Source organism: Oncorhynchus gorbuscha, linkage group LG05 (genome assembly GCF_021184085.1).
Source record: "Oncorhynchus gorbuscha isolate QuinsamMale2020 ecotype Even-year linkage group LG05, OgorEven_v1.0, whole genome shotgun sequence".
NCBI classification, from domain to species: domain Eukaryota; kingdom Metazoa; phylum Chordata; class Actinopteri; order Salmoniformes; family Salmonidae; genus Oncorhynchus; species Oncorhynchus gorbuscha.
In genome coordinates, this window is record NC_060177.1 from 22707101 (window position 1) to 22719158 (window position 12058).

The 12058-nt window shown below is 44.0% G+C and overlaps 1 protein-coding gene across 1 annotated transcript in view; it reads left to right on the plus strand.

Moving 5' to 3' along the window:
- LOC124035663 (dual specificity protein phosphatase 22-A-like) overlaps positions 1-11521 on the plus strand; it is a 29220-nt gene extending 17699 nt beyond the window's left edge. The window contains exon 7 of the mRNA XM_046349231.1: positions 10086-11521. Coding sequence (XP_046205187.1) covers positions 10086-10286 — 201 coding nt within the window. The 3' untranslated portion in view covers positions 10287-11521. The remainder of the gene's footprint in view (positions 1-10085) is intronic.
- The last annotated feature ends 537 nt before the right edge of the window (positions 11522-12058 follow it).

Genomic DNA, 12058 nt, shown 5'->3' on the forward strand with positions numbered 1-12058 from the left:
CTAGCTAGCATTAAACTTATCTTATAAAAAACAATCAATCAATCATAATCACTAGTTAACTACACATGGTTGATGATATTACTAGATATTATCTAGCGTGTCCTGCGTTGCATATAATCTGACTGAGCATACAAGTATCTGACTGAGCGGTGGTAGGCAGAAGCAGGCGCGTAAACATTCTTTCAAACAGCACTTTCGTGCGTTTTGCCAGCAGCTCTTTGTTGTGCGTCAAGCATTGCGCTGTTTATGACTTCAAGCCTATCAACTCCCGAGATGAGGCTGGTGTAACCGAAGTGAAATGGCTAGCTAGTTAGCAGAACGTTTCCGTATTTCACTGAAAGAATAAACGTTTTGTTTTCGAAATGATAGTTTCTGGATTTGACCATATTCATGACCAAAGGCTCGTATTTTTGTTTATTATATTATAATTAAGTATATGATTTTATAGAGTAGTGACTGAGCAGTGGTAGGCAGCAACAGGCTTGTAAGCATTCATTCAAACAGCAGCTCTTAGCAATGCTGGGATGCACAGTGCTGTTTATGACTTCAAGCCTATCAACTCCTGAGATTAGGCTGGCAATACTAAAGTACCTATTAGAACATTCAATAGTCAAAGGTATATGGAATAGAGAGAAATAGTCCTATAATTCCTATAATGACTATAACTAAAAACTTCTTACCTGGGAATATTGAAAACTCATGTTATAAGGAACCACCATATGTTCTCATGTTCTGAGCAAGGAACTGAAACTGTAGCTTTCTTACATAGCACATATTGCACTTTTACTTTCTTCTCCAACACTTTGTTTTTGCATTATTTAAACCAAATTGAACATGTTTCATTATTTATTTGAGGCTAAATTGATTTTATTGATGTATTATATTAAGTTAAAATAAGTGTTAATTCAGTATTGTTGTAATTGTCATTATTACAAATACATTTAAAAAATCGTCCGATTAATCGGTATCAGCTTTTTTGGTCCTCCAATAATCGATATCGGTATCAGCATTGAAAAAATCATAATCGGTCGACCTCTAATTGAAACACAATATACTATGGAGGGGCCTGTAAAGATATCAAATCAAATTTTATTTGTCACATACACATGGTTAGCAGATGTTAAATGCGAGTGTAGCGAAATGCTTGTGCTTCTAGTTCTGACAATGCAGTGATAACCAACAAGTAATCTAACTAACAATTCCAAAACTACTGTCTTATACACAGTGTAAGGGGATAAGGAACATGTACATAAGGATATATGAATGAGTGATGGTACAGAGCAGCATACAGTAGATGGTATCGAGTACAGTATATACATATGAGATGAGTGTGTAAACAAAGTGGCATAGTTAAAGTGGCTAGTGATACATGTGTTACATAAGGATGCAGTCGATGATGTAGAGTACAGTATATGCATATGAGATGAATAATGTAGGGTAAGTAACATTATATAAGGTAGCATTGTTTAAAGTGGCTAGTGATATATTTACATCATTTCCCATCAATTCCCATTATTAAAATGGCTGGAGTTGGGTCAGTGTCAATGACAGTGTGTTGGCAGCAGCCACTCAGTGTTAGTGGTGGCTGTTTAACAGTCTGATGGCCTTGAGATAGAAGCTGTTTTTCAGTCTCTCGGTCACAGCTTTGATGCACCTGTACTGACCTCGCCTTCTGGATGATAGCGGGGTGAACAGGCAGTGGTTCGGGTGGTTGATGTCCTTGATGATCTTTATGGCCTTCCTGTAACAACGGGTGGTGTAGGTGTCCTGGAGGGCAGGTAGTTTGCCCCCGGTGATGCGTTGTGCAGTCCTCACTACCCTCTGGAGAGCCTTACGGTTGAGGGCAGAGCAGTTGCCGTACCAGGCGGTGATACAGCCCGCCAGGATGCTCTCGATTGTGCATCTGTAGAAGTTTGTGAGTGCTTTTGGTGACAAGCCAAATTTCTTCAGCCTCCTGAGGTTGAATAGGCGCTGCTGCGCCTTCTTCACGACGCTGTCAGTGTGAGTGGACCAATTCAGTTTGTCTGTGATGTGTATGCCGAGGAACTTAAAACTAGCTACCCTCTCCACTACTGTTCCATCGATGTGGATAGGGGGTGTTCCCTCTGCTGTTTCCTGAAGTCCACAATCATCTCCTTAGTTTTGTTGACGTTGAGTGTGAGGTTATTTTCCTGACACCACACTCCGAGGGCCCTCACCTCCTCCCTGTAGGCCGTCTCGTCGTTGTTGGTAATCAAGCCTACCACTGTTGTGTCGTCCGCAAACTTGATGATTGAGTTGGAGGCGTGCGTGGCCACGCAGTCGTGGGTGAACAGGGAGTACAGGAGAGGGCTCAGAACGCACCCTTGTGGGGCCCCCGTGTTGAGGATCAGCGGGGAGGAGATGTTGTTGCCTACCCTCACCACCTGGGGGCGGCCCGTCAGGAAGTCCAGTACCCAGTTGCACAGGGCGGGGTCGAGACCTAGGGTCTCGAGCTTGATGACGAGCTTGGAGGGTACTATGGTGTTGAATGCCGAGCTGTAGTCGATGAACAGCATTCTCACATAGGTATTCCTCTTGTCCAGGTGGGTTAGGGCAGTGTGCAGTGTGGTTGAGATTGCATCGTCTGTGGACCTATTTGGGCGGTAAGCAAATTGGAGTGGGTCTAGGGTGTCAGGTAGGGTGGAGGTGATATGGTCCTTGACTAGTCTCTCAAAGCACTTCATGATGACGGAAGTGAGTGCTACGGGGCGGTAGTCGTTTAGCTCAATTACCTTCGCTTTCTTGGGAACAGGAACAATGGTGGCCCTCTTGAAGCATGTGGGAACAGCAGAATGGTATAGGGATTGATTGAATATGCCAGCTGGTCTGCGCATGCTCTGAGGGCGCGGCTGGGGATGCCGTCTGGGCCTGCAGCCTTGCGAGGGTTAACACGTTTAAATGTCTTACTCACCTCGGCTGCAGTGAAGGAGAGACCGCATGTTTCCGTTGCAGGCCGTGTCAGTGGCACTGTATTGTCCTCAAAGCGGGCAAAAAAGTTATTTAGTCTGCCTGGGAGCAAGACATCCTGGTCCGTGACTGGGCTGGATTTCATCTTGTAGTCCGTGATTGACTGTAGACCCTGCCACATGCCTCTTGTGTCTGAGCCATTGAATTGAGATTCCACTTTGTCTCTGTACTGACGCTTAGCTTGTTTAATAGCCTTGCGGAGGGAATAGCTGCACTGTTTGTATTCAGTCATGTTGCCAGACACCTTGCCCCGATTAAAAGCAGTGGTTCGCGCTTTCAGTTTCACGCGAATGCTGCCATCAATCCATGGTTTCTGGTTAGGGAATGTTTTTATCGTTGCTATGGGAACGACATCTTCGACGCACGTTCTAATGAACTCGCACACCGAATCAGCGTATTCGTCAATATTCCCATCTGACGCAATACGAAACATGTCCCAGTCCACGTGATGGAAGCAGTCTTGGAGTGTAGAGTCAGCTTGGTCTGACCAGCGTTGGACAGACCTCAGCGTGGGAGCCTCTTGTTTTAATTTCTGCCTGTAGGCAGGGATCAGCAAAATGGAGTCGTGGTCAGCTTTTCCGAAAGGGGGGCGGGGCAGGGCCTTATATGCGTCGCGGAAGTTAGAGTAACAATGATCCAAGGTTTTACCACCCCTGGTTGCGCAATCGATATGCTGATAAAATTTATGGAGTCTTGTTTTCAGATTGGCTTTGTTAAAATCCCCAGCTACAATGAATGCAGCCTCCGGATAAATGTTTTCCAGATTGCAAAGAGTTAAATAAAGTTCGTTCAGAGCCAGCGATGTGTCTGCTTGGGGGGGGATATATACGGCTGTGATTATAATCGAAGAGAATTCTCTTGGAAGATAATGCGGTCTACATTTGATTGTGAGGAATTCTAAATCAGGTGAACAGAAGGATTTGAGTTCCTGTATGTTTCCTTCATCACACCATGTCCCGTTAGTCATGAGGCATACGCCCCCGCCACTCTTCTTACCAGAGAGATGTTTGTTTCTGTCCGCGCGATGCGTGGAGAAACCCGTTGGCTGCACCGCCCTGGATAGCGTCTTCCCAGTAAGCCATGTTTCCGTAAAGCAGAGAACGTTGCAGTCTCTGATGTCCCTCTGGAATGCCACCCTTGCTCGGATTTCATCAACCTTGTTGTCGAGAGACTGGACATTGGCAAGAAGAATACTGGGAAGTGGTGCGCGATGTGCCCTTTTTTTTCGGAGTCTGACCAGAACACCGCCGCGTCTCCCTCTTTTTCGGAGTCGTTTCCTTGGGTCGCTGCATGCGATCCATTCCGTTGTCCTGTTTGTAAGGCAGAACACAGGATCCGCGTCGCGGAAAACATATTCTTGGTCGTACTGATGGTGAGTTGACGCTGATCTTATATTCAGTAGTTCTTCTCGACTGTATGTAATGAAACCTAAGATGACCTGGGGTACTAATGTAAGAAATAACATAATGATGTCCCCTAACAACAAAAATATACTCACTGTGCCCTTGAGCAAGGCACGTAACCCTTAATGGGGCGGCAGGGTAGCCTAGTGGTTCGAGCGTTGGACTAGTAACCGGAAGGTTGCAAGTTCAAACCCCCGAGCTGACAAGGTACAAATCTGTCGTTCTGCCCCTGAACAGGCAGTTAACCCACTGTTCCTAGGCCCTCATTGAAAATATGAATTTGTTCTTAACTGACTTGCCTAGTTAAATAAAGGTAAATAAATAAACAATGCTCCAGTGGTGCTGTACAATGGTGACCTTGGATGTGACCCCACTCCCTGCGGGTGTCTCAGGAGAAGTTGGGATATGCAACAAATGACAGGACAAATATAAGCAACCCAAAATTATTATTATCATTAATATTATTATTATTCTACAGCTTTCCACAATTCAAAGCGGGCAGAAAAACAGCCTGTAACACAGCTCAGGCGTAATATTTAGACTTGCATAGTTCAGGCCTATCAACGGTAAACAATTTCAATGAGTAAGAAGAATGCCGGTTAAGGCCCACCTCTTCTCTAACACCCACTCGGAAGCCAAACTGTTAGCTTACTCCCACTCATAGTACAGAGTCACAGGAATGTGTCATCATTCAGCTGCTATCAGTTAATGATGCATCTGTTTTTTTACAAGGCCACTCCTGCCCTGTCAGGTTCATACTTTTGGTTTACTTTCACTTCTGTGGATGGAGGTGGGTCTCTGATAGTAAACCTGGAGCCCATCCTTCCTGGTTGCCTGTCTCAACTTTATATGACCTACCAGGGATCTTCCTAAACTCATCATACTGGGAGATGATCTCTGTGATGACTGATGGCTTGTCTGGACTTGCTGTTATGCCTGAGGTGGGTTATGAACCCTCAATGTATCTAGGCAAACAGAAGACAACTAACCTCGATGTATTGAGGCCAATGGAAGACTATTAGATCCTGTGTAAACTACTACTATGTGATTTTTGTCTGGTCCACCAGAAATACATGTTATTTAATTAGAAGTACCACCATCGTGTATATTAACCGTGACTTCAACCTCCTTCACTCTCATGTCACTAGACCTACACTAAAGTGTTTGCTGGTTTCAAAGTGAGTATCTGTGTTGTCAGTCAGCCCAATCTGCATATGATTCACACAAGATGTAGTGAGGTGAGAAAATGGCTTTCCTGTTGTGGGGCAGCTATTTCCACACACATCAGACTTCAAACCTGTGAAATTATGTGTGACATGTAAACGCACAGACGCGCGTGCACACACACGTTTCTAGAACATGCTGCAAAGAGAGCTGTGTATGGAGGTTGCTGAGAAGTGCTTTGTCTCTCTAGCTGATGACATGCACCCAACCAGTGGTACTCAGTGTGTGTGTGTTCTACACAGAAGGGGAACTGGAGGGGCTTGCTGAAATTGCATTAGCCTGGTACTAACCATCACGTGACTGTAATTACTGTCAGAGGCTTGCAAAATGTCTTCACAGAAGAAAAAAATTGTTGTTTTCTTATTGTTTGGTTGAGTTGACAGTGATTTTGAGGATCAAAGGGGAAATGGGATTCCTTTCTTCATGCTTTTCCCATGACTGTGTCTTAGAGAATTTGATATTGTCATACCAATAGTTTTATCTAGTGTTGTATTGTATATAGGGTTGATCGATTTTATATTTTTTTCATTTCACAACACTTTGCCAAAAACACTGATACAACTACGGCATGTCTGTTGTTAAAAATGATTATAAATGCATTATCACGTGGGTGTTTTGTTGAGTATAAGGTTCAGTAAGTGTGATAGTGTCTTAGGGGATGTGTCCAGGTCATTGTTTCTCAGTTTTGACTTTGACTTACTTTGAATGGATTCAAAGCTGAGAGACATTTTCAAGCAAACAAAACTGAAATTGACATTTGTTCCAATTTTGAGTAATCCCTTTCTCATGAATTGATGATCCGGAAGTGAAAACTGGTAAAGGAATGGTGGAGAGTCTGACTCAAAGCTGGGTTTGGGACTCAAGTCTCACATCTGTCCTTATCGTGTGTAGTCTAACTGTTCATTGTACCTTCCTTGGTGTGCATTTTTATAACACAGTGCATGTTCTTTTAAAAGAGGTTTGAGTATATTGTATGTCTGGTTATGGGTGGAGGTAATGTGTGGGAGTCGCTGTGACACCTGACGGTTGTGTGGGAGGAAACTTACAGTGACACACCTGAACACAACTTTTCTCCTTTACCAGACATGGGAACTGTCTTGGTTCATCTGGAACTCCTGCATTTATGACAGGAAGTCTGTAACACTATTTTGATATAACATTAAAATTATACTGTATATCATGATTAAATCAAATCAAATCAAATTTATTTATATAGCCCTTCGTACATCAGCTGATATCTCAAAGTGCTGTACAGAAACCCAGCCTAAAACCCCAAACAGCAAGCAATGCAGGTGTAGAAGCACGGTGGCTAGGAAAAACTCCCTAGAAAGGCCAAAACCTAGATTGATTACCCATCTAACGTAAATAATGTACCACTAGTTTGTTTACCTATAATTTATTACAGTAGTGTATAGGTTATTTATAAGAAAATCACTAAATAAATACGTATTACAATCTTTTGTTGAACTATCACATTGGTGGCTATGCATTGATACTAGTAGCCACCCACCACTCCATCCAACACCTGTCTACCAGAAGCCCATGATATGATGTTCAACACCTGTCTACCAGAAGCCCATGATGTGATGTTCAACACCTGTCTACCAGAAGCCCATGATGTGATGTTCAACACCTGTCTACCAGAAGCCCATGATATGATGTTCAACACCTGTTTACCAGAAGCCCATGATATGATGTTCAACACCTGTCTACCAGAAGCCCATGATATGATGTTCAACACCTGTCTACCAGAAGCCCATGATATGGTGTTCAACACCTGTTTACCAGAAGCCCATGATATGATGTTCAACACCTGTCTACCAGAAGCCCATGATATGATGTTCAACACCTGTCTACCAGAAGCCCATGATATGGTGTTCAACACCTGTTTACCAGAAGCCCATGATATGATGTTCAACACCTGTCTACCAGAAGCCCATGATATGGTGTTCAACACCTGTTTACCAGAAGCCCATGATATGGTGTTCCAACACCTGTCTACCAGAAGCCCATGATGTGATGTTCAACACCTGTCTACCAGAAGCCCATGATGTGATGTTCAACACCTGTCTACCAGAAGCCCATGATGAGCTGTTCAACACCTGTCTACCAGAAGCCCATGATGAGCTATTCAACACCTGTCTACCAGAAGCCCATGATGAGCTATTCAACACCTGTCTACCAGAAGCCCATGATGAGCTATTCAACACCTGTCTACCAGAAGCCCATGATGAGCTATTCAACACCTGTCTACCAGAAGCCCATGATGAGCTATTCAACACCTGTCTACCAGAAGCCCATGATGAGCTATTCAACACCTGTCTACCAGAAGCCCATGATGAGCTATTCAACACCTGTCTACCAGAAGCCCATGATGAGCTATTCAACACCTGTCTACCAGAAGCCCATGATGAGCTGTTCAACACCTGTCTACCAGAAGCCCATGATGAGCTGTTCAACACCTGTCTACCAGAAGCCCATGATGAGCTGTTCAACACCTGTCTACCAGAAGCCCATGATGAGCTATTCAACACCTGTCTACCAGAAGCCCATGATGAGCTATTCAACACCTGTCTACCAGAAGCCCATGATGAGCTGTTCAACACCTGTCTACCAGAAGCCCATGATGAGCTATTCAACACCTGTCTACCAGAAGCCCATGATGAGCTGTTCAACACCTGTCTACCAGAAGCCCAGCGGTGTGGAACACATCTAAGCTGCATAACCTTGATTAGTGAACACACAGGTGCCAAAAGGTACGTGACAACTGAAGCAAAAAGAAACGGAATGTTTAGGTTCATTAGGCTCACTAGTGGGAACATTTAATTTGTCTCCTTATTATCTACAGTTCCCTCTTTGTATTCATATTGCGTTACTGAAATGGAACATAATTCCATATATTACTTTCAGAGACACGTTCAGTTCATCCTATTTCGCAATATATATGGTGTTACACAACAAATGATTAGATGGTTATTTTCTGGATTCCCTCCAGAAACCACAAATCTAGATGATCTGTTGGACTTGTTGACCTAAATGGTTAGAGCTTTACTGTAAAGGCAAGATGGAGCATGTCCCACAGGCTGTGGTTCCTCTCTGGCAAGAGGAGGGCTGGGTAGTGTTCAATTAACGTATGGTGTGTCACACTTACAGAATCACCAGGACTGACGTAGAAATAGAAGAAATAAAAAACAATATCGGTCAAATACAATCTGGTGTATTTGGATTTATTATGGATCCCCATTAGCTGCTGCCTTGGCAGCAACTAAGGCAGTTTATACAATTATAAAAACATTACAATACATTCAGACTGTGTGCCATCAGGCCCCTACTCCACCACTACCACATATATACAGTACAAAATCCATGTGTGGGTATATATAGTGCATATGATATTGTGTGTGTCTGTGCCTATGTTTGTGTTGCTTCACAGTCCCCGCTGTTCCATAAGTTGTGTTATGACATGCATATTATTAATATTAGTTCTCTGCGTACATCCAAGGGCCAGCCGTGCTGCCCTGTTCTGAACCAATTGCAATTTTCCTAAGTCCTTTTTTGTAAAGTGTACTTTTCTACAAGCTTCAATGGAATTGGGAGACATCACTTGCACAGTCACTACAATCTAAGCTGGTCCTAGATCTGTTTTTGCTTGAGAGCCCTGTAGCTACTGTGTAAGCAGAAATGTCAGAGGAGAAGTGACAGAAGTGGAGGCAGGTTCCTGGTAAAGCTCTGATTCAGAGCTAGCTTTCCCCACCCCTTCCTCAGCTCTCACTGGTCCTTATGTGGGCCCACTGACCGCTGGGCTAAAGACCTGGGACTTCTGCCAGGGGTCTCCCACCCAACCCATGCTGCCTCCTCGAGGCCCTCTCACCAGGATTAATCCCTGTGTACGTTAAACACAGAAAACACAGACACTGGGCCATTTTAGAGGACGTTGTCTATGTAAGGATATGATACTTTCAGTCCTCATAAAAGGTCACATCTCATCTTGAGATCAGCATGTGTAACTTGAATTTCCACAAGTCACACATGCAATGGCATCAATGCATGATTTCCGTGCACAGAACTCAAGTTGGGATCAAGCCCAGAAGCAATGTTGTTAAAGCCAGAGTGAGTGTGTTGGTCATAGCTGTTGGACCTCTTATGGCTCCCTGAGCTGCCTAGGAAAGTCCCTCATTTTCAGGAATGTCTGCCGTCCGTTTGCCAACCACACACAGAGATTGATCTAGAGATAGATTGCTTAGATTGTAGCTTCCACTATCTACATCTATCTACATCATTTACTAGGAAGGAAAGGAAACCAAGAGAAAGTGTGGTAAACTACACCACAATAGAAAATCTCCTCTGATATCAGAACACTCTGCTCTGACACCAGAACACTCTGCTCTGACATCCCACCGTTGGAGGACCATAGAACACTAATTGAGCTGAACCATCGAACATGGTATTTTCTGTCTTTCTTCTCTCCAGTACCGGGCGTGGCTGCGGGCCAGTTTCCACCCCAGTCCCTTTAAGGACCAGGAGCAGGTGGGAGTGCTGCTGAACCAGTACATAGAGCAGCAGCAGCAGGAGAACCAGAGGAGAGGAGGAGACCAGGGCTGGATGAACCAGGCCTCCAGTGTCTACCCTCTACCCTACAATGCCTACAACGGCTCTGGGGGCAACAGATGAGCCAAGGGGCCTCGAGTCTCCCTGGTCCCACAAACCTCCAGCTCAGGCCTGCCTGGAGAGTGACAAAATGGCCCAGTCCCAAAATCACCCCTAGGCACTTAGATCTGAAAGGATTGGATGGGTGTAAGTAGGGCCAGGGGTTTCTCTTGACCAAGAAATTCTCCATAGCCTAGTCCTAAGCAATATGGGAATAGCTCCACCCTGCCCTCTGATAGACTAGGTGGAATTGTCACCCTATTGCCTGTAACTATTTACTACTTACAGGTCCCAAGTGCATAGGGTTATTTAGGGGGTATTGGCTAACTGACTCTCTCACCACTGCACCGCACTACCTCCCATGTCCCTCATCACCTTCACCACTGAACTGACCTTAGTGCAGCCTGATCAGGAGCTCTGATGCTCACTGAAGCCTTAGTCCACACACCTCCACACCTCAACACCTCAACACCTCAACACCTCAACACCTCAACACCTCCACACCTCCACACCTCCACACCTCCACACCTCAACACCTCCACACCTTGACCTTACAGCCACATACTACCATGAGGCTTCACCTGTCCTATAACCTCGCCTCAACTCATCTCTAAACCCAACGGATCAACTTGTGAGGCCAAACAGATAAAGAATTGTAGGACTAGCAGTTTTTTTTCGTAATCATCTGCCTAAGACCTATAACTAGGACCAGGTTAGGTCACATGATCAGTAAAAAGTCCTACACCTAACATTACATTATAATAAATTATTATTAATATGTTTAAACAATATGTTATTACATGGTACCATGATTACATCATGTTAAATGCAGTCCGCTGGTTAGATGGAAGATCTGATTGGTGTTGAGGGTTGAATGGACATATGAATGAACATAAGATGCTCTTCGCCCTAATTTAAACTGATCTAGCTACTGTATAGCTGCATGTGATAAAGCTTTAAATAACAGCAGCTTTACCATAGAAAATGAATGCCTCGTTCCAGCTAGTAAAATGAAGGATCATCACAGCCCAAAGTCATAATATGTGGTCTTCCTAAAATCTACTGTAAATCTTCTTTGGAAATTTGCTTATCAATTTATCATAAGTTATAAATATAATTGTATTTTTAGGGAATTTTTAAGATCTTTGTTAAATGTTTAGTGGTACAAATGATGTTGTATCTGCTTTATTAATATTCAAATGTACACTTTCATTGTTTGCCAAAAAATATATGCTAATAAATACTATTATGAAGCCAAAGCAGCATATTGAGACTGAAACAACCTTAAAGCAATTTTATAAGGCTGGCTACAAACCAAAGTATTATCAAATCATAACTAAACTAGTGTGTGTGTGTGTGTGTGTGTGTGTGTGTCGACACGTACATGTGTGTGTGCGAGAGATAGAGAGAGCTTGTGCTTGAAAGTGTATGGTACTGGAGCATCAGCTCTTGGACCAAGAGGCTCTGCAACAGCTTCTATCCCCATGCCATAATACTGCTAAATAGCCACAAGACTACTTCATAATCCAGGTAACCACTTAACTATCCACACTGACCCTGACTCTATGCACACTCACAAGACTATATATACACACACTCTCTCTCACACACACACGCATACACTTGGGTTGTACCGTGTCGGAGATCTTTGTGGGCTATACTCGGCCTTGTCTCAGGATGGTAAGTTGGTGGTTGTAGATTTCCCTCTAGTGGTGTGGGGGCTGTGCTTTGGCAAGTGGGTGGGGTTATATCCTTCCTGTTTGGCCCTGTCCGGGGGTGTCCTCGGATGGGGCCAC